The 25,407-nt window shown below is 39.6% G+C and overlaps 1 protein-coding gene across 3 annotated transcripts in view; it reads right to left on the reverse strand.

Annotated features, from left to right (window-relative positions):
• Positions 1–229: 229 nt before the first annotated feature.
• Positions 230–25,407, reverse strand: part of LOC115798513 (disks large homolog 5-like) — a 37,928-nt gene continuing 12,750 nt past the window's right edge. For 2 of the 3 annotated variants that reach the window (XM_030755381.1, XM_030755380.1), the window contains exons 5-33: positions 22,368–22,551; positions 20,559–20,815; positions 19,908–20,220; positions 18,992–19,222; positions 17,580–17,764; positions 17,351–17,476; positions 16,980–17,112; positions 16,765–16,889; positions 16,349–16,524; positions 16,079–16,182; positions 15,292–15,384; positions 13,976–14,923; positions 13,764–13,887; positions 13,529–13,673; positions 12,328–12,449; positions 11,256–11,339; positions 10,994–11,153; positions 9,661–9,823; positions 9,451–9,584; positions 9,073–9,237; positions 8,821–9,004; positions 8,309–8,457; positions 7,850–8,020; positions 7,426–7,622; positions 6,387–6,530; positions 4,496–4,623; positions 3,988–4,097; positions 1,918–2,027; positions 230–795 (exon numbers count right to left, since the gene is read on the reverse strand). In XM_030755381.1, the coding sequence (XP_030611241.1) occupies positions 692–795; positions 1,918–2,027; positions 3,988–4,097; positions 4,496–4,623; positions 6,387–6,530; positions 7,426–7,622; positions 7,850–8,020; positions 8,309–8,457; positions 8,821–9,004; positions 9,073–9,237; positions 9,451–9,584; positions 9,661–9,823; positions 10,994–11,153; positions 11,256–11,339; positions 12,328–12,449; positions 13,529–13,673; positions 13,764–13,887; positions 13,976–14,923; positions 15,292–15,384; positions 16,079–16,182; positions 16,349–16,524; positions 16,765–16,889; positions 16,980–17,112; positions 17,351–17,476; positions 17,580–17,764; positions 18,992–19,222; positions 19,908–20,220; positions 20,559–20,815; positions 22,368–22,551 (5,269 nt within the window). In that variant the 3' untranslated portion in view covers positions 230–691. Of the gene's footprint in view, positions 796–1,917; positions 2,028–3,987; positions 4,098–4,495; positions 4,624–6,386; positions 6,531–7,425; positions 7,623–7,849; positions 8,021–8,308; positions 8,458–8,820; positions 9,005–9,072; positions 9,238–9,450; positions 9,585–9,660; positions 9,824–10,665; positions 10,735–10,993; positions 11,154–11,255; positions 11,340–12,327; positions 12,450–13,528; positions 13,674–13,763; positions 13,888–13,975; positions 14,924–15,291; positions 15,385–16,078; positions 16,183–16,348; positions 16,525–16,764; positions 16,890–16,979; positions 17,113–17,350; positions 17,477–17,579; positions 17,765–18,991; positions 19,223–19,907; positions 20,221–20,558; positions 20,816–22,367; positions 22,552–25,407 lie in introns of all 3 variants that reach the window. The other variant, XM_030755379.1, reaches the window with a different exon arrangement.

Below are 25,407 nucleotides of genomic sequence, written 5' to 3' on the forward strand. Positions count from 1 at the left end.
AAAGGAAAAAAATCCCTTTAAAAAAATAAAATAAAAAATAATCACTTGACAAAGAATATTGGTAATAAAGCAGTAAAATGCACAAAATGGAAATACATGGAGAACCTAGCAAACCTGCTGCATGATATATAAGAAAAACTGCAGTGTTAATAAGTGTGGTGTATTGAATATATTTAGCTTGGCACAATATTATATATGAGCAGTAAAACAATCAAAATAAAGACTGACATAATGTGAAGGAAGCAATTTCTCCTCTATAAATAAGAACATTCTCTAGAGAGCTACATTTGTATAACAAAGGATCATAACCAACATTGTTGCCTTGATTAGATAAATTAAATGGCAGGAGGAGACATAAATATAAAGGAGGGAACACAGTGGTCCATCTTCAGCTTGGAGTTGATGCAGACTTCCTGTGGTCTGATAATTCACTGGACTAAGAGTGTGCTACTAAATATGAGGGAAAATAAAACATTCAAGTATTGAACACTAGTGTAAACAAATCTACCGGTACTGCATCATTACTGTAGTAGGAATATTGCAAAATTTTCATCAGTGCCACTATTGCTATAAGTGAAAAGGTACTGGATGTTAACCCCTGTGTCTACTGTGAACTGATGTTTTGAAAATCTTTGCTACATCCTGTCTAATGTTTCTGGGTGACATGTAATATCAGTGAGAGGAGAGATTTCTATGGTGCTCCATCTGGAATCCACAGTACTTTACTCTGTTCTCGCTCCACGATGGTCATGATCTGAGTGCAAATGTAGGAGACGCTGCCTCCCTGGACAATGCCTGCAACACATTGAGGGTGGAGAGGAATATTTACATGGTGAGTGTCAAGCATGTGGGTCAGACATGGACTCACATGGGCTAATTTTATTTTTTAGTAACTGATGAATTGTCTATAAAACCACAGAAAATTATGAAGACAGAGACAACTAATGATTATTGTGTCAAATGCATCCCATTTTCCACGTTCTACAAATGTTTTTCCCGCTAATGAGCAGTCAAAAAAAACCCCCAAAAAACAAAAAACAAAACAAAAACAAACAAACAAAAATAAACAGATGATTACTACCACATACAAGAATCCTCAATGTCAAATCATGCACTGGGCATTCAAATTAATTGGCAGTTAAATTTCTTTGCGTGCTCATTCACATCCCTGTAAAACTGCATATTCATACACCTCCCAGACCAACACAACTTTATTATGTCTGCACTGTCTGATCTGCACGATCAAAGTCCTATCAATTTACAATCACTGAGATAAAGCATCTAATAACACTAATGTTAACACCAACCAGCAGGTTTGTGGAAAAACTGTTTCAGTTGTAGACTCTGAAGATAAACTGGTACAAGGATATGATCTACTCCACTTAAAGCTGTCTGCCACTAGATACTTTTATTAAAACTGTTGATAAATATAGTCATCATCATAATTATGGCAAGCGTGTAAAAGTTGGCCAGCAAACGCTCCCTAATAGAAGGGATCAGTGGTGGTATGTGTTCATTGCGAAAGCCCTTGTGCATAAGTCACCTCCTTTTCTATAGTCATTAATCAGCCAGGCAGTTGGGTGTCAGACTGTCTGCTGCTCCAGATACCTAAATTTTAGCACCGATTACTCAAAGAACACACATACTGTGCTCCAAAAAAATCTCCTGTTTTAAGACTGTAAACTAAAATGGAATAAAAGGTCTCCGCCCCTGATTTAAAAGTTTCAGCAAATATATCAAACACACTGTAAGAGATGCCATTTTGTGTGATTACTAATGAACTTATTTTTAGGCCTGAGATGACAAAATGGTTACAAAAATAAACATTTATTTGCAAACTGACATTCAGATCACAATGGCACAAGTAATTCATGCTTTTCATTTCTGTGTCGTAGGCTTAAAGCCTACGCCACCAACCTGTGAAGAAGCGGCTGTAGTCCTGCTCTATTTTCTGTGCCGCCTCAAACTGCTCCTTGGAATGTTTCTGAGAGAGTTTATCCCGCAGGTACAAAGGGTCCTTCTGCTCTCTGAGGAAACATCAGACCTGTCAGCTTACTACAAAACCTCATTTCTCTCCCACACACACACACACACACACACACACACACACACCCCAAGTCAAGAGTTTTATTTTTAAAAATCAGATTCTTAAAATCACACTGCCTGTCAAAATGTCACTAAAACAGTTATGATTTCCATATATTTATTGCTTAAAAGCTGTAGATATGTTGATAAGCTTTCAACAGTGCTAATATTGCCTGAATGTTTTTGGTCATTTTGAAACTCGCAAATATCAAATTTGAAATTAATTTCTTTTACCTTAACATGTGAATACATTTATCCTGATTCAACTGCATATTAAATCATGCATGATCCAGGGCTTTTACTGTTAATATTACATTAAATGGAAACAGTTTTTTTTTTTTGGCATTTTTGGCCACAGCAGCTTTTATCAGTGGAGGGAGACAGGAAATGGAGGAAAGATACAGGGGAAGACACACGGGCAAACTGGCGACAGGACGGGACTCGAACCCGCGCCGCCTGCACCGCAACGTGGCATATGTATGTGGTTGCCAGCTTCACCACTAAGCCACCCAGGCGCCCTTAAATAAACAGTTTTCCTGGCACTAATAGACAGGGAAGTCTTTTTGGATAAAGTCTGTAAAAATATACAATGATTAAATACCAAGAGTAATTATTTTATTGAAATAAAATAAAATAAAATTTCTATTTGCAATATTCTCAAAAAGTGACAAACTTTTATAGTTACAGTGTAAAGGAAATTTCTGCTAGTTATGGCAAAATGTATCATTTCTGCCAACAAGTCTAACAGCTTTGTTTCAGTGAAACATCTACTTTAAACCCATCTAACCCACTCAGTACCCCTGTCTGCACAGAGCCTTGAGAAGTCATGTGATTACCAGTCTTCATCTTTTACTGAGAACCTCTGACTTAACCTAGAACAACACTCTCTCTCTCTCTCCTTTGACTCATTATGCAGTCAACATATTGCTCTGCTGATGCTTCTCAGATGATAGAAACCCATGGAAAACTTTGGGTTTCTGTCAGTTGCTGCAGCAGGCAGTGGGAGGTGTGTTTTTGTGCATGTGGAAGCTGAGGCCGGCGGGGGCAGCGTGTGCTTTTAACCACCCACGCCATGAAGCGGAGTCACAGGCCCTGTGAGCCCCTCCCTGGACAGCTGGCACTCAGCTGATGACAGCGAAGGCTTAGCAGGAATCAGTCTCAACCATGTTTGCCTGCTGCACCGTTTCATAGATTTATGGACGCGTGTGTGTACGTGTGTGCTGGAAAAAGTCTGTTCCTGCCCGACCTGAGTTTGCCCTGATTTGTGAGTGTGTGTGTGTGTGTGTGTGTGTGTGTGTACATGTGCATAAAGTACCACGCCGAAGGTTCAGCAGATTTAATCTTCCCACGGATTACAAATAAAAAGCAGAGGATCTGTGAGACATCACCATCAGTCGGCGAAAAACAGGTGGTGGAAGAGAGCACGTGTCTTCAGAGCTAATGATGCTGATCAAATTTGGGTTGATCTATTAGTTATAGATAGAGGGTGAATGTGATTATAAAAACCAACCAGCCTTATGCAGACGCCAATTTCCTGAGCAACTGTCTCAAGCCAGCTTTTTAAAAAATCTTTAAGGTATTCTAAAATAATTTGATGACCAAACATTTTTTGATTATTCATTTAAAGGCTAATCAGTTACCTGCAAAATAGGAACATTAACTGTTTAAGACATTACAGAATATAATGAGGACTTTTGCTCATGAATGCTGCTTTATTTGAAAATGCTGTGCCCTATATTTTCTCTTTCTTCCCATAAACAGCCTCCAGAGGCAAAAGCTTTGGATTAGTCTTCTCTGTCTGTTGTTGAAGGGTTGGGGGCTTGAAAAATAACTGGGTAAACAAAACTGGTACCAAAACACAAAGCATACTTAACATGTCAAAGCAGGCATGGAGTTACTCACTTTATCTGTTTGGCATTTTTGTACCGGATGAATATGACAATTGGATAGATGTGAACGCTGTGAAGACGTTCGATGGCGTGAGGGGCAATGTCAAGTAAACAGTGACAGTCCTATGAAAGAATGACAAGACAGCATGAGAAATGGGGGACGTTTCAAAGCATCTGCATGTCCTTGTCTTCACACTTTGATAAACACTGAACAAACTTTTTGATTTATTCAGCTCAGGTCATGTGTTTAAAGACTTCCAGCAGGTTATGGGGTATGTACATAAAAACATTCAAAAGGTTCCTTTGGAATATGCAGCCAATCTGTAAGTTATTTTATTAGTTTGGATGTTTTAGGCATATTGCATTATTTGGATTACAGCTGTATGCATGTGAGTTTAAGGTTTTAAAGACAGTGGTGCATAAACTTGGCAGCTGTAAATCTCTTGGTATAGAGCCATCAATATATCATCTTTCAGCCTGTAAATCAAATATAATCTAGAGTGAGGTTCCTTTAAATGTACCTTTTCTGCCATTTCTTTTATTGAGGCAACAGTTGTCACATCAAAATGGCCACTCCTCCGTTTGTAGTCAATGAACACACAATCCTTTACTCCACGCTCTATTGCCTGCTGAGAGGCCTTCATGATTTCTAAAAGTAAAACAAAAAACAACATTTTTCAGAGGAATATACAGATCAAGTTTTCTCTACTTGTCACTTCTGTTTTATCCTCTGATCTTTAGGTCTCATGTTAGGCAGCTCTCAGTGAAACCTCTCTTGTACAATATATGAACAAGACCAACATATCCTCCCACCCTTAATGAAAATCTAAAGTAAATTTAGAAGTCAGGATAACATTACAGCCCCATTTCTTAACAGAAAACCCTTCAGTGGACATATTACCTCCTGCAAAACTATCTTGCCCCAATTTGGAGGCCTTGCCCTATACTTTTATGCACATACTTTTACTCACCCCTGGGTTCTATCTATCTGTTCCACTTTGTCCCATGGGGAGCATAGGGCATCTACAGTGGGTCTCCATCTGACTCTGTTCTTAGATATGGCCTTAATCCCTCTCCAGGACAGCCCAACAGATCTCAGCTGGGCTTCTAGGTCTTGTCTGGTTTTTAGCCATAAATCATCATTGGTTATTTTCTCGAGCCATCTTATTACTAAAATTTGTCTCAGGCATCTATTTACAAATAACTGGATGACATTCAGGGAGGTGGATGTTTCTCTCCAGGTTTCAGATCCGTATAGCAGTACTTTACGTTGATATTAAATATCCTGAGTTTGGTGCTTAATCTCAGTGCCTTGCTCTTCCATATAGATCTTAATATTGCAAATGCCTGCTGCGCTTTCTGTTTCTTGGCTTTGATGTCTTCATCCTTCCTCCAGATATGCTAACTATACTGCCTAGGTAAGTAAACTGTTGGACATCTTCAATTTCTTTGTCTCTAATAATGATTGTTTTGGTTTCTGGTGTTTATATGCATAGTCTTTGTTTTGGATGGATTGATGCGGAGTCCCACTCTTTTAGTACAAGCATGTATAGTACATAATATCTTTCTATTTATATAGTCTAACAATAAGCCAGATAATGCATACTTACAAGATATTTACATCATATACTCATGTGTACAGGAATGTGGCTGTACACATGAGTATATATGTACCCATACTACATAATCTCCTGATATGGCAACCATGTACAAAACATAATGGAACCATGTTGTTTACATTTGAGCAATATTGCTGAGCAGTAGGTATGGCTTTGATATTGCTCAATGATAGTCATAGTCTGCCCCATTTCTGACCAACACATTAGACAATGTTCAGCCAATCAGAGGCTGACATCACAGGTTTGTCAATAAGGCTGCAGCCTAGAACTGGCGTTACTATACAGACTATACAGACTGGCTCTTTACTTAGAAACTTAGAATTCCCAAATTTCTACCTAGCAACGTGCCAGTTGTTCACTGACCTTGGTCAGTTACTAGATATGGGGAATCCCCACTTTCTCCATTTCAGTCAATGGTCAAGTAGGTATAGCCAATCACACAGCACAATATGCTCACATGATTAGGCTAAGCCAATCAGGCATGAGAAAGAGGCTGCATATCATTATCATATATTATCATAGCATTAGCAGCCTGAAATCCTCCATGTTGTTTACGCTACACTTCAGATAAATACAGCCAAAACTTATACTAAACATCCAAGAATATGAATATCATGTTGTGCATCTTTGAAGAGTAAAGAACTCGTACCAAATTTCACAGCTCAACTCCTTGTGGTTTTGGAGTCTATAGAAAGGTAAAACCTCACGGACAGACCAACAGTATGACAACAACATCCTCCCTTTTTAGAGGATTATTTAAAAATTTTTAAAAAAATGCAAATCAAAAGCTCACCAGGCAAACAGCGGCAGAACTTGGTAGGAGCCTCCTTCTCTAACAGGTCCTTACAGGCCTCCACTAATGGACCCATGATCAGCACTGGTCGAGGGAAAGAGCAGTCCACCTTCTGAACCCGCTGGTACATGAGGCTCACTCCATCTGTGCAGGAAATGTAGAAATGAAATTTAATCCAAAATACACAACAGGAGAGAGACAACTGCTATTATTAACCATGGTTATGAATTTCTGTATCATGGGAAAGATTTTGTCATGCTAAAGGCTAAAGAAAAATGAGGAAGCTGATGAACTTAAAATCTAACACACGGGTGGGAAAAGGAAAACTCAATTACCATTAGTTTTAGCTTAATCAACAACGAATTTTCCAAGCTAAAGAATACTGGAATAGGTTTAATTGGGAAGAGTCTTTAAAAAAAAAAATGCACTCCTTTTAATGATAAGAGTGAGGAATTTTACATGGAAACTTGGCCATATGCATACTTTCCTCATCTGCTTAAAATCAGGTTTTAAACAATTCTGAAAGGACATTAAACACTTAAAAGGGAGCGCCTGTGATTTCCAACACCAAAGGCTGCTGAAATAGTAGTACTGCTGCATATGTTAAAATATTATTACATTCTTGCACTTCCAGGAGCAGCTATGTGAAGTCTGATAAATTGACTCAAGTGAAGACTATATTATGTAAATTCAATCTTGGAGTGTAGATTTAGAAAGAAGTGAGCAGGCCTCTGCAGCGTGCTACACATCCAAACCTGACAAAATTGTCTGTGGTTGAACTGATTTGTGGGTAATTTAGGGTGCAACTCAAGAATGTGTGGAATTCAATAATCTGATTCTGCCATACTGACTGTGACCTCTTATTTCAAACTGTCCATTGTAAGTTTAAACAATGTGATGGCATTGTAATGCAAAGCCAGTCAGGGACGACTCATAAGTAAATACTTGCTTGTTACAGAATACACCTTTTTCATTACACCATTATGTTGCTTGCCTTTTGCATTTCAAATGAAGCTGACTTTAGAAGATGATTTCTCACCCTCTGTGATGGGTAAAGAATCTGTGCTAATGGCATCCAAAGCCGTCACGTCCTTTCCATCCTTGGAGCCACTGCGTTTGTGCTTTAACCTTCGGCGAAAGAATGACCTCCGAGCAGCAGCAGACAGAGTCTTGCTAGTGGCATTATCATCTTTCATATCAGTCATGCTGTGCCTTCTGTAGAATTCCTGGTCCATCCTTGTGAAGATAGCAACATGTTCATGTTCAGATTTGAATTATATAGCACCAAATCACAACAGTCACATAAAGGCATGAATTGAAACATGATCAAACTAATACTAGTACTTTAACATTTAAACCTGATGAATGCAAAATTTCTCATTCAAATGTATTAACCCGAATGAGAACAAGAGGTCTAGAAATTATGTAATTAAAAACCAAAGTAAATTATAGGTTGTACTTACATGTATTTACTTGGAATCTGTCCTTTCTCCAGTTTCTGTGCATTCTCATCAAGCTGCCAGGCCATCCAGAAGCCAAAATTACCATTTGGTAATGTGTCTTCAACATACAGGATGTCATCTTTCTTAAAGCTTAGTTCCTGTTCTACTTCTGCCACTCTGTCATAAAGTGCTCTGCCAACAGACAAACAACAAAACAATTAGGGGGGAAAAAAAGGCAATAATGGCATACTAAACAGAACTTTAAGAGCATTCAGGGCCTTTGTCTTACATGATAAATACTAAAATGTAATACTCTGAGTTATCAACCTAAAACACAAAATCACCAAAACCTGGTTTATGTCTATTTTGTCAGCCTAATATTCCCAACACCATTTCCAGTGTCAGGTCGCATATTTAATTTTAAATAAAAAAAGCATAATTTTTGCATAATCTCAGGAGTTTGATAAAAATTAATTGTACCTTATGAAAAATCCATCTCCAGGAGACTCTTTTATTGCTGCAAGGTTGTCTGCATAGTTCTGTGCTTTGACCGTGATGGTTTCGGCTGGTTTCAACATTTCCAGGTAAGCATCCTCTTTAGTTTTGGTCTTCATGCTGATGCCATTGTACTATATGACAAGAGAAAAGAAAGCAAACAAAAAAAAAGGACACAAAGCTTGTCTGTGAACAAAGAAGGATTCATTTCCAGTAAAAGCAAGTCAAAACAAGACAATGTATAGAAAAAGACAGCCAACTACATGGCAGAAGTCAGACAGAGGTGCGATGCCTATGAGTGGAAAATCACCTGACAGTATTCTAGGGTTCAGTGTGCTTTTTCTTTTTAGCCTCAGCACATCTAATACCGTACAACAGGTACACAAATCCTCAAATTATGCCCAATATTGTGTTGACGACAACTATTATATCTTATTCATTTTTATTGTACACAACAACTTTGGTGAGGTAAAGTTATTGATAAATACTAAACATACCTCCAGGATCAAGTCACCAGGCAGTAGGCCATCAGGACCCTTAGCAGGGCTGTCATCTTCCAAACCTTCCACAAAGATGCCATAAAGGTTTCCTCCACAGATCTGAACTCCCAGTTCCATGTGGATCTTCTTCAGCCTCACCAACCGAGGCTCTGGAACCCTTTGTGGATTTGAACCAGGAAACCTGGGGGGGGGGTGTAAACATTCAAAGACTATTTTTGATGGCTGCATTTAAATACAGTAAGCTACTACCTGAAGGAGATGTGTGGACTAGTGGTAGGAGTTGTTTCTTTAGATGGAGGAGTAATGGTGCCTTCATCCTGCTCACTCAGTAAATCTACAGTGGAGTGATCGTCTGGTGTCGTGGCTCCGCTGTCATGGGGTGTCAGCTGGTTGCTGATAGATTCCATCCGAGAACTGAGGACACAAGAAACAAAGTCAAAATCTTTTCTAATTCTAATTCTCCCCATTTCTTATTTCAGTGCTACAGTATGAAGCCTTTTTGGTTGCGTACTCGTGTTGTTTGATTTGCACGTAGTTTTTATTTGTGTGCCAATTCTAACATTAAAACTTAGTACAAAAGAAACAAAAAAAAAGGCACTGCTGTGTTTTTCCTCTTCTCCCTCTTACCCTGAATGAGAGTGATTCCCCAGCTGAAACATGTGAGGATTATACTGAGCTAAAATGGTGACTGTGTCACACTGCTGCCCGATCACCAGCCGTGCCTGCTGCTCATTGGCATTGCGAAGGTTGATTCCATTAAACTGAAAACAGAAGGGATTCATTAGAGACGGAAAGAAAAGATAAATCATGGATATGTAAGTCAGATGGCTGCTGTACCTCAAGGAGTTGGTCTCCGTACTCTAACCGAGCTTGATGAGCAATGCTACCTGCTGTCACTTTGGAAACAAATACGCCGCCATTCTCTCCACTCACAATGGAGATGCCGAGGGGTTCTGCTCCCTTCTGTACTGTCACATTTCGTGGCTCCCCCAAGTATGGCCTTCAGGGGAAAAAGCAAAACAAAAAACATCCATGTCTTTTGACATTTTACAGAAAGGACTGCTGCTTAGATGAAGCCTGCGACTTTAAATTATTCAGAATAAACTGCTGCCTGCAATCTGAGGTTTTATTGCACAAGTAGTGTTTGTATGCCATCATGCATGTGATGATGCTTTTTAATACAAATGTGCACTGTTCAAAATAATATGCACAAATCAACAACATTAAAAAAAAAACTACTTGAAGGTAACATAAATAACGCTTATCAAGGTCCTAGCATGTGGCTGATACCACCCACAAACATTGTTACCCACCTGCCTCATAGCAACAGCACCCCCCCCAGGGCACTGACAGCCCCCAGCAGGACAATGTTTGGGGGCCTTCAACCTCCCGATATCCCAATCTGATCAAGCATGTGCAGACTGAGTCAAACAAGCTCAATTTAAAAGGAGGCCCCAGCTTATACTTTCATGCCAGACAAACCTGGACACCCCCAGAGGTTTTATGCCTTTGCCCCTATGAGTCAAAGCTGTTTTTGCAGCACACTGTATTAAACAGGTGGTTTTAATGTTGTGGCTGATATGCCAAATGTGCATTTTCAAATCCCACTTTATTTCATGCAATCATACAAAATTTAACAGCGTTCTGAATAAATAACGAGCAGAGAAGATGACGACCTAAAGGAATACACATCCATTTAATTACTGGCATTATTAAACATTCAAAAGAATCTAGCACCACGGCTGCAAAGTGGGCCTATGTAAGAGAGTGTAGACAGAATGATAGGACTGACAGTCCTGCAGACAGCGCATATATTGTATGTGCTACTGGCACAAGACAAACCTCAAGCTTCTTAAAGAGAAGAACTTGGGCTTAATTCCAAGTGGAGGTCTAACAGAAGAAGAAACAAATCTGAGAAGCAGATTGAGAGGGGAAGAAGAAAAAAAGATAATGATCACCCAGAGAAGAGAGAAACATGTCAGGTAATAAGTATCAGCAGCAGAGAAGAAAGTGAAGATAATAAAATAATAACTGTGTTAGTGGGAGGCTCACTGCTTTGTTTACTGCTTTGCAAGCATTTAATTACAATGAACCACACAAAAAGTACAGATAAATGTTGTGTTTTACTGAATGACGACAGGATAAAGACCCAGACACGGGGCTGGCCTACCCATCCTTCCGCCTGTCACCAACTGAAGCAGGGCTGACTGATATCCTAGGCTGGGTGGAAATGGAGCTTTGTGATTGGCTGCTGGTGAAAGACGATGTCTCCAGGTTGACAGGGGACATTGGAGGTGTGGGGCTGCTACCCTCCGAATGTGACAGTGAGCCTGGAGTGACGGAGGGTTTAATTTAAAAAATAAAAAAGTATGAAAGCTTTTACAGCAGTAACATTTACAACCAGAAGAAAATGCTGATAGACTCAACAGTACCTTTGTCAGATCCAGTGGCGCGAGGATAACGAATTGGATGGATCTTAATGCGTTCTGCTCTAAACTGCAGAGTACCAGAGGTGCCTAAGAAAAAGCAGGAAATTTATTAAAAAGGGTCAGTTCACCCATACTGGGGAAAAAAAAAAGAAAATCTTATAACTCTAAGAGCATCTGACCATGTGGATATGGGAATTCCCCAGGAAATATCTGAGTGATTGTGATAAGAAGCCTGTTTGCCTGACATTATTATTCTAAATATTTACCACAAAGCAAATGTTTGATGTAGACAATCAATCACCATCCTCTCCTGAGCTGAACTGGGCAGTTTGTAATGCTTGTCGTCAATTAAGCCGCTACACGATTTTCTAAACACTTATTAAAAAAAAAAAACCAAAAAAAAAACCAAAACAACAACAGGAACCTCTTCTGTGTAACTTATTGTACCCATCTCTTTTTAACAGATATTTCATAAATAAATAAAACTCTTTATAATCCAATTTAATGAGTGTTAACTGAAGATAGTCTTTAAAAGAGTAAAAGTGATGCAACAAACATCTTCCCTCAAAACAAAAAAACAAAAAAAAAAAAACAAACCTTCAACACTTTGTTAACACTTGCTGCCTACTTTAACAATGCAGCCCAACTGCAGTCAGTTGTGTGTTATGCAATTAGCACTGAATGTAGCTTTGAGGCGCTAGCCTCACTGATAAAGATACGGCTATGTAAGTATATAAGTTATTGATATCCATGCAGTACTCCCTCTGAAAATCTGCGGAGTTCTACCTTCCACATTATATCTACTATGTAAAGTGGGGAAACCCAAAGATATTAATTTTTGTGGATCAGAGTCTGCCACAGTCCTAAACTCTAAAAATCATCTCCATTTAGAGTGAGGTCTGCATCCAGAAAAACTTTGCAAACTATGTAAATATCCAAACATCACTAGAAGTAACAGGAAAATATGCTTTTACAATTTTGTTGGACTGGTCATTTAAAGTTTTTAAACAACAGATCATTTACAGGACATTTTAAACAAGTCATGATTGGCATAAAACCAGGACACCATACATACTCAGTCTGGTGCTGGAGGGCAAGGAGTTAGTACTGTGTGGTGGTTGGCTGCAGCTTGTCTCACTCAAGTTTCCAGCACGCTTGTGGCTGAGGTCCAGACTGAGGCGACCCTGATGCTGGGGGCTAAAAGTGGAGGTGGGGGGAAAAAAAGTCCCCTGGCGGTCAATTATTCAACCCAGGGCAAGATATAATTTGTTACATGCCATCTGTCCATGAGATCTGGGGCAGGCTACACACAGTTGTTTTGCTGCTATAAATATACCATTCAGGATTCAGCAAGTCTGTGGCTACAACGAAGAAACAACAACAATGCTAGAAGTAATGACTACTTTCCAATCAATTGGCCTAAAACTGACCTGTTAATTTTATAGAAACATGTAAAAAAAATTTTAAGTAAAAATCATTACAGTCTGAAATTGCCTCTTTTGTATAACTAATGCACCACAAACCAGAGGTATGCAGAATAAAACCACATTAAAACCAGAAAACAGCAGCAAAATTGTTAATTAATCCATTTTTCTTGAAAAGAGACACAGTCTACATAAATGAGCCTTTATAACAAGATATTTTGAGATGTCACAACAGGAAAATTAGTAAACCTAAAGAGCATTTGAAGAACACATTTCTCCAATGAGGCCGATGACCTAGCTCACAATTTTTAAGGAAGCGACCTGGATCAGCACCAACATGTGGTGGCTTCTTCCTTTGTCCCTGCTCCACATTTCCACCAAGTTATATTTGGCTCGTGTTTTGCATAATCTGTCCAGCGGACAAAAACAGAACTGAAAACATGTCTACACTCAGGCTCTCTGTCTTTGGAATAATTAAATTAATGATTGGTGAATTCCATTAAGTCACTTCAGAGTCCTGGAATTGTGAGAGTGGGCTCACCAGCAAAGTGTAGTGTTTTAGTAGACTTAACTACCTGGTTCCTATTAAACGTCTGCATATAGTAGCAAGTAAAATGTTGAGTTTGAATGACACCTCCACTGCAAAGGCCACATACACAAATGGATGTTAAGAACATAAAAAAAAAAAAAAAAAAACATGTTACTTTCTTTCACATCAAAATAAAAACTTCATGTTTTGTTCTCACATATTAACTGTAAATGACAAGAACATTATATTTTAAGATTCACAACAGTCAAAGGCATGTGAACAAAGAATTAGACTCTTGGATATTGAAAAGATTGACAGAACACCTTGTGTGTGTATGAGGGTGATTGCCTGAGCTGGGTGCTGGCGGAGGGTTGTTGTTCTGGACCTCATGGCTCCAGGCTGTGTAGACTTGGTTCCTCATGACAGCCGTCACAGCAGGACAAGGGGCAAAACTTCGCTGTGCTGGGTCTGGAGATGAAAAACAGTGCAGATAAACTCATACTCGAAAACAACTCGCTATTAAAAAACAAACAAACAACTGAACACATAATGACTTACGTGCTGTGATGTTACTGTAGCTTGGGGGTGCATATTGCATGCTGTACCGGTTACTTCGCATAGGAGAGAACCGTAACAAGTCCACTGGCTCTGGGGAATGATCATCATTAGAGAAACTCTGGACCTGCAATCAAACAGCTAGTAAGCTTTGACAACTTAGTGCTGTTTTTTTCTGAATTAAACCATGCCATATTTTCTTTAAATACGGTTACCTGAATTGGAACAGGAATGTGTAATGGAGTCACATTTCGCCGTAGTGCTGGTGCTGATTTTGGCCGGTACCTCTTCTTTTCCTGTGCTTCACTCCTGTACCGATTCTCCTCGTCTTCCTTAGCAGGTTTCTTGGAGCTGCCCATGGCCTCTCCCGGAGGAGCATCAGTGTAATAGCACTGGTTCCCCACCTCTCCCTTGTCTTGAGGGCTAGTAGCTTGGGCAGGAGAGGCTGGTGGTGTGTCAGTGGTGATGGTGGAGTCTGATGCAGAGCTGTTCTGTTGCCGATGTTTGAACCTAAATGAGTCGCTCCTTGCTGGTGGGGTGGGGGGTGTCTGAGCAGATTCAGACACCGAGCTCTGTGGCAAGTGGGACAGAGACATGTAGTCCAGTTTTGGGGCCGCATCAGGTCTCCTGAAAGCATTCACGTCAAAGATAGACTTCCTCTGTTTGGGCTTTTTATAGATGGACAATTGGGTGCACTCTGAAACGGAAGCTCCCACTATGACTTTAGGCCACGTGCCTCCACTGAGCTTCACTGGGGAGCTCTGCACTTGTTCCACAGCAGCCTGTGGTGAGCTGCAGTCTGAGAGAACAGGGGTGAGGATGAAGGGGCGATGGTGGAGGTCCTGCCTCCTGTAGCAGAACTCCGGGTGGGGTTCCGAAGGACTATGTGAGGCGGAAAAGGAACGGGAGTGTGGGGACCCATTGGAAAATGGTTTGTAGTGGGAATGAGTGCTGCTGCCATTCAGGGAGCCACCTGTATCCTTGCATGCTTCCTCCCCTCTGATGCCAAAGTCACAGCTGCACATGTCAGTTTGTGTGGAGCAATTGTGCTTAGAGTTTCTGCAGTTTCTCCTGTTGTCCTCACAGGGCTGGAGTCGAGAAATCTTTTCAAAGTCTCTCAAAGTTTCATATAAACTTTGGCCAGAACAGCTTTGTGGAAGGAACTGTCCAGGAAGAAAGGTTGATGAACACTTTTTTTTTTTTTTTTAAAGCAGGCAAAATATTCTCAGTGATTCACCATTTTGTACAAAACTTTATCCAATAATTTGAAATATCATTTACAAAGTTAAAGTTATTCATCACATTTATGGTTTTAACAGACTTTTCAAAAAGGAAAATGTATCATCTATTAACCCACTGAACACTTGCATGAAATAAAACACCATACAACTAACACAGAGGCTACTAGATTACTGGGAGACTATTAAAACTAACAGCAGTGTGTGATGTTACAATTGTTATTTTAACAGGGGTAGCGGGAAGTAGAACAGTGAGGAGAATCTGTATATGTTTGGGTTATAGAGCCATTTACCTTGATGAGGGACAGGCTCAGAGAATTTCGACAGTTCCTCAACAGAGACTCACACTCAGAGAGCGACTTGTCATCAAGTGCAATCCCATTGATCTGTGTGCAACAAAATAAAGTCCCAGAAATGACAAATTTCTCACCTTGACATCATGATACCTCATCTTGAAATGTGCATGAGAATCAGAAAAATTCACCAGTTATAGTGAGAATTTAGATTGTCTGAGGTGGGTGCTTCGTAATATTGTCTTGTAATATGAAATTAATTAAGAATACATGATAGCTGAAATTCACTTAGGGTACCAAAATGGTGGCCACCTCCCCTAAAAACCTATTTCTTAATTAGGATTATACAGGCACTTTATTTTTATGGATGACAGATTTCTGTAAATGGTGCAAGCTATCATTATTTTTAGGACAAAGGCATTCAATATGCACTTTCTCAGAAATTTAGGTTGGACATCACGACAATTCACGAGTTTAAATGAGATAAGCAAATTCAGCACAGTTATTGATAGTAATGTTAGTTTAACTTTAGACACATCGTATAGGAAACGTGTGGTGAAACCTATCACAAGACTATATTGTGAAGACAAGTAGATAGTTTGTTCTTCAAAATGTAGGTTTAGGACATGGCTGCAGCATATTCGTTCATTTAAAGAAAAAAAAGAAAGAAAAAACTTGCCTGTGGTCAGTAGAGGGCACTAGAGACCAGAGTCTGTGCTTTACAGCCATCTCTTGATATTAAAGGCTCTTATCATACAAATAAAAATGTTTCAGTGGTCATACTCACAGCTAACAGTCTGTCACCAACAGCAAGACTGCAGTCTTTAGCAGCTGGGCTGCCAGCAGCCAAAGTGGCAACAAAAACTCCACTTTCCAAACCTATTCCACTGTCTGCAAGGTAAGACAAATGGGAAAATAAAAAACCTAAATTTCCATCACATGTACAGAGAATTAAACATGAATACATGTCACAATGTTTTGTACTTTAATGTCATTACTAGCTTATCAAGGCAGTGATTTTAATTGTGAAGTTTATTAATTAGAAATTGAAGCTGACCTTTGTGTCCAGCTAGGTTTATCTGAATAGGAGTGATAATCCGTCCTCCTAGTGACTTTCTTCTGCGAACCACCATATTGATCACACCATCTCCACTCAGCACAGCTTTGATCACCTGCTTCCTATCTTTATTGGTCAGGTCCACATCATTTATTTTCAGCAACCAGTCATTTACCCTGAACAGAAAGAAGATATATGATAATCAAAGAGACAGCAACTGTAATGCGTCAGCAGTATTATGTAACGCAAAGTGACAAGCATCAAAAATCTGAATTTCCAAAACCACGTGTAGTGTTGCATAATAAATGTTATAAGTAGAAATGTGAAAATTTGTTTCTATTGTCCAAAAAAAGTTTATCAGAACCAAAACTCAGGTGTCAAATGATACAATCAAAACATTGCAAAGGCACATTTACCTTAATCTTCCTTCAGCAATACTTCCTTTATCCACCTTAGTTACAAATACACCACAGTCTCCTGGTAAATAGGGATCATTTACTCCTTCAGCAACATCAAACCCAAGTGCTTTCAAATCCATGTCCTGCGAAAATGAAAAATCCTGAGGAATATCATGACTTTGATTCCATTTAGTGCAGCTCTCTAAAGATAATAACTATAAGGTAGGTCTTACTCTGTGCTTCTCAAATTCTACAACTTCTGTCTCCCACTCCATTGAGTCCGTGTCTATGGCTGAATCATGTGAACTGTGAGCCATTAGCTGACGATATCTCGCTTCCTTTTCCAGCTCGTCTTCCAACTTTTCTCTGCAGGAAACATGAAATGTGTAGCTCTTCAACAGGTACAGTCATTTTTGGAGTATTGTGAATTTTGCTTAGTTAGTAATATAATTCCTCCACTGGGTGGCACAGAAGATCCTTAAACAAGAGGAGCGCTTTCAACAAAATATAATTAGATGAATAATACTCCAGTTAAACATCTAAAATGGAACAGGAGATAGCATTTGTCTGTCAAAAAAAAAAAAGTTTTGGAGGAATAACGCACTTTAGTTCTTTGAGTTCCCGCGTAGCATCATTCTTCTGCTTTCTCATGTCATCCAGATTCCTCAGAGCATCTGCCAGATCACTCACAGCTCGGTCCCTCTCTCGTCTCAGGTTGTCACACAGTGTACTGAGAGATGCACACGCTGTCATTAGATGTCACAGAAAATATACACTACAGTGTATTTGTAATGATATGGATACGCAGGCTAAATTTTTAACCAATTCCTTACCGAATGCTCTCCCTTTCTGCTACGATCTTGTCCCTCTCCTGAAAGGCCCAGTCCCGCCGACACTTGGCTACCTCAGCTTCCTGCAAGGCCTCCTTCAGCTCCTGAGAGATGGCTTCATACTGCTTCCTCAGCATCTCAATCTCCTTGTTGGCTCGTTCCACGTTCATAGTGGCAGAATCTTGCTCCTGGAGGAGTGGATAAAATTGACAGGTGATAAATTTCACTGTAGAAGTGTATAAAGAATGTACACAGCTAGGTGCATTTAGTCTAATATGCTGTTTGACTGCATGCCACAATTTCCGTTAAATGTGTGGCATAAAGAAGAATTTTTCCCCTTTCACCCACTCTGTACAGTAACTTTGCAGCAATATCCTGACTTAAGTCATGTTTTTAAATAATCAGCTTTACATAATTTTGGCATGCATTAAGCCTTCAAAGCTCATTGATATAAATACCTTTTTCATAGCAGCCATTTTGACTCGACATGACCCAAACACACAGATGTTACAAATTAAATTAATGAAGCTTCTATTGAGAGGAAGCCTCAATGTGATTTGTGTCATCTGTGTTTACCTCTACCACATCACATCTCACAGAGTCTGCTGGCAAAACTCATCATGGGGCAGCTGGCAGTTAATCAATATGTGGTCACATGACTGAAATGGTGTTCTGATCGGTCAATCCGTTTGTTGTTACCCGCCATGAATTTTCAACTGTTTTCAACCAGTCATGTTTTAATTGAAACTATTATATACTGGAATAAGAAAGTTAAAGCAAGCACGGTGAATCATACAAAATGGTCCATTTCTGGATAACTACGTCTATTGTTTTACCAGTTCAATTCAATTTTATTTACATAGCGGCCAAAGAAGCGCTATATAAATAAAATAAAATGTTTTGCATGTGAAAACATCCTTTAAATTTTGGTCCTATGAAGTTGATCTTGGCTTCACTGAGAAAGATTTTTTTTCAAGAGCTTTCCAGTGGTTCCACTTGAGTTTAATTTTTTTTTTGTCACATACCCAATAGGTGTCCTGAGAGCATGAATTAGTTCTGCTGCTGAATTAATTCCATTAACCTCTGTTTGACTCAATCAATTTCTGATGCAGTGCAGATTTCTGGTATTCTTCAAAGTGAGGATGAGGCTTGTCACTGTAACTACTGGTAATTTCCTAATGTAGGTATCCCTGACTTTTATTGTAATTAAAATAACACTGCAAACAAAATGATGGGTGATGCACACATTTCTCAACAGAAATCAATATGTAGAAACCACCCCGCTGATAAAAAAAAAAACAAAACAAAAAACAGACATTTACTACTACTATGTGAGATGGGATGAAGGGATTACTGTCAGAGAACTAAACCAGCCCCTCCATTTGTGATGATAAATCATCTGTCTGTCTGGCTACCTGTCTGGCCTGGTAATACTCTTGCAACAGCTGGTCCCTCTGGATGATGGCCTCTGTCCTCTCCTTCCGAGCCACATCCCTTTCCTCACGCACAGTCTCAATGTCCTTGCAGGCCTGGTTCAGCTCCTTTTTAGCCTCAGCTTTGTCCTTTACCTCATGGCAGTATTTCTCCAGCAGCTCATTCTTTTCACAGATTGCTCGGTCCCTGTCCACCAGTGCTGAAGCCAGCTCCTTCATCATAAAAAAACATTAGTAGTGATAGAAATAAAGTAAATAAACACAACTTTCTCTACTTCTGTGTCAATCATTATTTTTCATTTGTTTTGATGAGAATTTTGGAAATTTTTTTAATATAATTTTAGTGCAGATTGTTGTATACTTCCTATTACATCAGCTTGTTTCTTGTATAGCTGTGACCCTAGAATTTCCTCTTTGGGGAGGAATAAATTCTTATCTCAGAACAAAGATGTGTTACCAGACAAGCGTCCTATTAGATGAAGAACTAAAGATTATAAAATATTTTGTTACTCTTAATTTGGGGAGCTCCTCAAATTCACTAGCAAGTTAAAAAAAATGTTATCTTGTAAATTTCACTTCCTGAACTGCAGGGTTTTAATAGCAGTGATAACACATGATTACTTTTTGGCCATCCTAAACCCTTGAGTGTTGCCCAAAAGAATGACTACAGCAGCTTAACTACAGAAGATGCATGAGAGATATTATGCAACTGGTCATCACAGTTTTACTTAAATTAAAAACAGTCCTGTAAATCTGAAGTAATTAATTTCTTTATAGCGCATGTATAATTCAAAATGTGCTTATCACAACAGTTATCCCTCATGTGTTTTCTAAACCTTTCCATGAAATAATTAACCTTTTTCAGTTCTTACTAACGATCCCTTATTCCAGCTTTTACCTGCCGGAAAGCCTCCAGCTCCTCATTGGCTACCCGTCTCTCTGAAGAAGTGCTCTTTAGCTTCGCCTCTGCCATTTCCAGTCCTGTCTGGAGCCTGTCTACCTCTTTGATCACCTGGTCCCTCTCGCTCATGATCAAGCGGTATTCGCTGATCACAGAGTCCCGCTCTTCCTTGTAGTTCTCGCAGTCCTTTGCTGCCTTGAGCTGCTGGGTCTTGAGCCGTGTCACTTCAGACTGCAGCCGTTCCATCTCTCGCTGCAGCTCCTTATTATGGGCTGTGGTCTTGAACAGTTCTTGCTGAGTGTTGTCAAACCTGCATCAGACAGGGAAGGAATGTAAGAGATTCAATGCCCCTCTAGAAATGTTCCCCCTTTGCAAATTAATACTAAAAAAAACACAAACATTAAAATCATAACCAATAAGACAAGAGACTGATCCAATTTGCAGTCTGAGCATCATAAAAGAAAACCAAGTGAGAGGGCATCTGCAAAGCTTCATCTGCCTTGGATTAAGCGTGTTTTAAACACTGTGCAGATCTAAATTTGGCACTATACTCAAGTGCTCAGTTTGTAGCGTAATTTGCTGCAACTGCTGCTCAGTTTCTGCGTGCAGCTTATAGTGCTGCTGTTTAGTTAATATTTAAAGCTTTACCTTCTTATTGAAGAGGAGTACTGTTGTTGATAGAGGATGGCAGCATCTCTTTGTTTCAGCAGCATATCCAGCTGCTTCTGCAGCCGGTGGTTCTCCTCCTCAGCCTCATCCAGACGACTCAAGTCCACATTATGACTGGCAGTCTTCTCGTTGTAACGTTTCCTCAGAGTCTCATAGTCACTCTTAATGGCCTCCAATTTGTCCACAGCTGTGTCATAGAGCTTGTTAAGGACATCAGAGGAGCCCTCTCTCATTGCCTGTAAATGCCGAAATTCAGCTTCTTTAATTAATCAGAGGGCAACAATGGGACTGCTTGTTTACGTAAAATTATACCAAGATAAGAGCTGACACCTAATTCAGTTTAATTAATATCTAATATTCTGGTTAGTTCCAATTGCTTCACTTCTTTTGGTCTCCTGTAATCCCGTGCTGACTGAAGGATGTTGTCATGTTTGATACAAATATAAAGTGAAGTGCCTAAATCATTTACGTAGTGCTGTATGCAATGACTTGCAGAACATTGACAGTTCTTCCACTCCCCACCTGTTTGGTGGAGATTAGACAAACTGTTAATTTATACTGTGATGAAATGTCAATTGAATTGTAGTGCGAAACAGATGATACTCCTGTGCCGTATGCTTCTGATTCAAACGCCAACTGGGGGATGCAAAACAGATGCATGCTTTGTGACATGAATTGATAAGCTCTACCACCATTAAACTGTACCATTTCTGGCTGTGGGAACTGTCCAGGAAGTGATCGAGAGATTGCAGTGAGATCAGTGATTAATGTTACCACATTTTCACCAACTAAAATCCAGTCAAGAGGGAAACTTAGCAACTATACTTAAAAGATGAATACACTCAAATGCACAATTAGTACAGATGACTTGCTATCAAGTCAGCTGAATAAATATTTGGACTTGCTCCCAGTAGGTTAATGCATCACTGATGACATGCAATGAACCCCAATGAACTTAATATGGCTTCATGTTTATAAATATTTTGTTTGTAATGATTTAGCAGAAACACAAAACAGTGTCAAACCTACAGGTAATAATCCATTACTTGTTCCAGGCTCGGTTGTTGGACCATCTCTAATAAAAATCCTCCTATGCACACGTAACTTTCCTTTTTATTTTAAATTACTATTGAACTCAATGCAAATCATGAACAAAGCACTAGAAGGGACAAACCAGGACACATTAAAAAAAAAAAATTATATTATATTATATATATATATATAATGTACTATGACACTGGCATCCAACAACTGCACAATAAATGTCTTCTCTGGACTGACATCACTTAAAACTAATTTGATTCCTAATTTGACTGAGGCTGAACAGCAGTTTATGTAATGATGAAATGAGCTTGGGGGACAATGGGGAATGTATCCTTGCTATCAAATACCCCTGTCATACATTCTCCATGGTTATATAAGGCATTGCAAACATTTAATGATCTGGTCTTGTGACTGCAGTGAGGGTAAATATGTCAGATTGAGTAACTTGAGAGACGCAGGTCAAGTCATTTTTCTAATCTAAAAGAATGTTTTGATGGATGAGGCAGAGAGAGTACAGAGCTTGTCTGACCCCATTTGTCTGAACAATGTTGTCCTTTGACATAATGGTCACAGAGACAAGAATAAATCAATTTCCATCTCAAATGTCAAGATCCAACTTACTGGCCATCCAGAGATGGAAAGGGGTTTCTACAAGTGTAGAGATGCTATACACCTGTTTATGTTTGTGTCTGTCTGCACTTTTAGAAGCATGAATGGTGACTGAATTGCCAGTTGCACAGGCACCTGCTGGTGTAGCATCTTCATATCAGCCACTTCCCTCTGGTCATCGTCATGTAGCCTCCTCAGCTCCTCGCAGGCCTGCTTCACATGGTTGTGCTCCCTGACCAGCTGGATGTTGTCCTGTCTCAGTGCCTCCAGCTCCTCTTTCAGCTGGGTGTGCTCATTCACCAGACGGCTATGCAGCGTACTGTGGAGATAGCAGAATCGGTACAATCGAACCATGGGTGCTGCCAGCCATGTTTAAAAATCAGCATTACGGCACTAAATATATAGCTATGTCTAATATGCCTCCAGGCAACATATGCTCAACTAATGATTCATAAATCAAATATATACAGCATTTGGCTTAATTTATACAACTCCCCAGAACCCTCTTAATGTCTTCAAATTGGCATACTGAGAGATAATATTTGCCATCTCAGCTAGAAACGGTACTTACAGCTGCAAGAACAAAAAAAAAAAAAAAAAAATGAAATCTTTAAAAGGTACCAAGATTTCTGCAGTGTTTACTCATTAGAAGTGGTCTGGGGCCTATTCCAAGAATCAGGTTCAACAAACTCTGAGTTTAAAAACATACCCTGAATTGACCAACTCTGAGATCGGCAACTCTGAGTTTCCCGTTCCAGAACAGCTGATCAGAGTTAGTTCAATCAGCTCTGAGTATGTTCACCCTGATTTAGCGCGTGCGTAAGAAAAGAAAGCCATCATCAATGGAGTGCTGATACCAGGATTCACCATGGCAATGGGTAAATAAAGAGCGGAGCCTCCATTTTATTCCGATGGATGGAGGATCACACGTGTCAGTGTGGAGCATGACGAGTCACTTTAATCAGCCTGACCCACTCTGACATCATTATAAACAGGATATATTTTAGAATAAAAGTTTATTCTAAAATATATCCTCTCTTTTATAATGTCTGCTCTCATCATTTACACAACTTGAATCTCCATCAGATGAAGCTGAATCTTAATTTCACATTTGATTTATAAAATCTAATTATTCAGCCTGAGGGACAAACTGCAGGAGACACAAAGTGAAGATTAAAATGTGGAGAAACAGCTCAGACTGAGTTTACTGACCGACCTGTGTGTTAGAGACTGAGACAGCAGCAGACCCCGGGGGGAGCTGACCTCAGGCCAGTTTGTTACTTAACAAAATCCTTTTATGCTGCAGTTTATGACAGTTCATGTTATGGTTATTTGCTTAAATAATTGTACAGTAAAAATGGAATCTATTGATGGAATAGCAACCTCACTTTATTTTAATTTCTGCCATTACTGGATAAAAATGAGATTGCTTCAATGTTTCCAGTTTAACCAATCTGATCTAGGATCAGCTGAAGTTGATCAAAGATCAGCTATAAGCGCTCTGACGGCCACAGCACAGATGTTTCACTGAGTTACTGTTAAAGGTCAGAGTTCAGTCATAGTTTCATATTTAGCTGAAAGCATTCTGAGCAGCTTTCCAAGTCTGCAGTGAATGTAAAGTTTCACCAGTAAAGGCAAACATGCTATGATAAATGCCTCAGCTTTATACGTTTTAAATATTTCGGTACACTTTGGGAGGATGAGGCATTTCAATTAAAGAATGCAGATCGTATCGGGAAAATTAATCTATTATGAACAGATCCAGACTGGATGAGCTGGGAAATAACTGAACCCTGAACCGGATCTGGGCCTTATCCGGTCTGAATCCGTGTATCTTGATCCATTTGGATCCTCCTGCTGCGCGGGTGGACTCAGACACGGTTTGTGGATCCATTATAGAGCCTATGATCACCGATTTTGGTGATTGTCAGTGGAAATTCATACTTTCAATTTCAGACACCGTAACTTTCATAATGACATCATTTAAGTCACTTTAAACCCATTTAGTTCAGTTTTCAAGTCTTCAAATATTTCAACCTCATCTTCACTCAAACATTCACATCATCTCTAAGAGCCGGACATTTTTCCATCCACAGTGTGTTCTGTGTCTAAAGCTTCATCCAGATCAGTGTGATGTAACAGTGATGCTATAGTAACTACAGAAAATGTTTCAGAGGAACTGACAGTCTGACAGCTGCCTCATTATAAATCCGCGACATCATCGCTGTCTCCGTCCTTACAGCCTGTTGACGAGTGAACGACTCTAAAAGCTTCATGTTACATACAAAAATAACAAACTAACATTTAACTGGGATTTCAGTGCTTGTAGAAACATAAACGTCTGCCGATGAATTCGCTCCTCTGATCGCTTTGCAGCGTCTTTATGAATGAGGAAATGAATGGGAGTGTCAGACAGGTGGTTCAGGTGCAGCAGGAGTCAGAGAGACACTCAGAGTTTGATGGATAAAACCTGACAGCGAGCAGGTTAGGGTCACAGAGTGTTACCATGGTAATTGACTCAGAGTTGCAGTTAGCGCTCTTTCTGGAACTAAAAATCCGAGTTTCCCTCATTTTAGGGTTAACAAACCCAGAGTTATTAGAAAAATCTGCTTTTTGGAATAGGCCCCTGGAGCTCATTTAAGTTGCCATAATAGACAAAACAATTTATCAAAAACACACACACAAACAGGTATATTGTGTCTTTTAGATCACACCATGTAGTCACAGTGTAGGTTAATTCTTGAATTTAGCAGCTCAAAAAAAAGTTGTGAAAATTGCACAAAATGAGCAAGAGTTTTTGATGATCTCCATACACAAACATTTCAGCTTAAAACTTCAGGGAAACCTTGATTAAACGCCCCTCTTAAGGTTGTGCCACTGCAGCTCAAGTGAGTTAAGGTCAGGACTAACGTGGGAATTCCAGTACATGATTTACTTTAGGGTGCTGTTGAGTTGCTTTAAAAGGTCATTGTCTTTCTGAATCACCCACACTCTTAGAAGCTTCAGGTTATAAACTGCTACCCTGACATTCTCCTGGAAATGTTCCCCAGTGCAGTTTCAAAGGAAACTGACTAAGTGAATGACTGCAAGGTGTCTGGGTCCTTACGTAGTGCAGCAGCCCCAAACCGAGATGCTTCTTCCACCATGCCTTAAAGCTGGAATGAAGTTTTGTTGT

Source organism: Archocentrus centrarchus, chromosome 19 (genome assembly GCF_007364275.1).
Source record: "Archocentrus centrarchus isolate MPI-CPG fArcCen1 chromosome 19, fArcCen1, whole genome shotgun sequence".
In the NCBI taxonomy this organism is placed as follows: domain Eukaryota; kingdom Metazoa; phylum Chordata; class Actinopteri; order Cichliformes; family Cichlidae; genus Archocentrus; species Archocentrus centrarchus.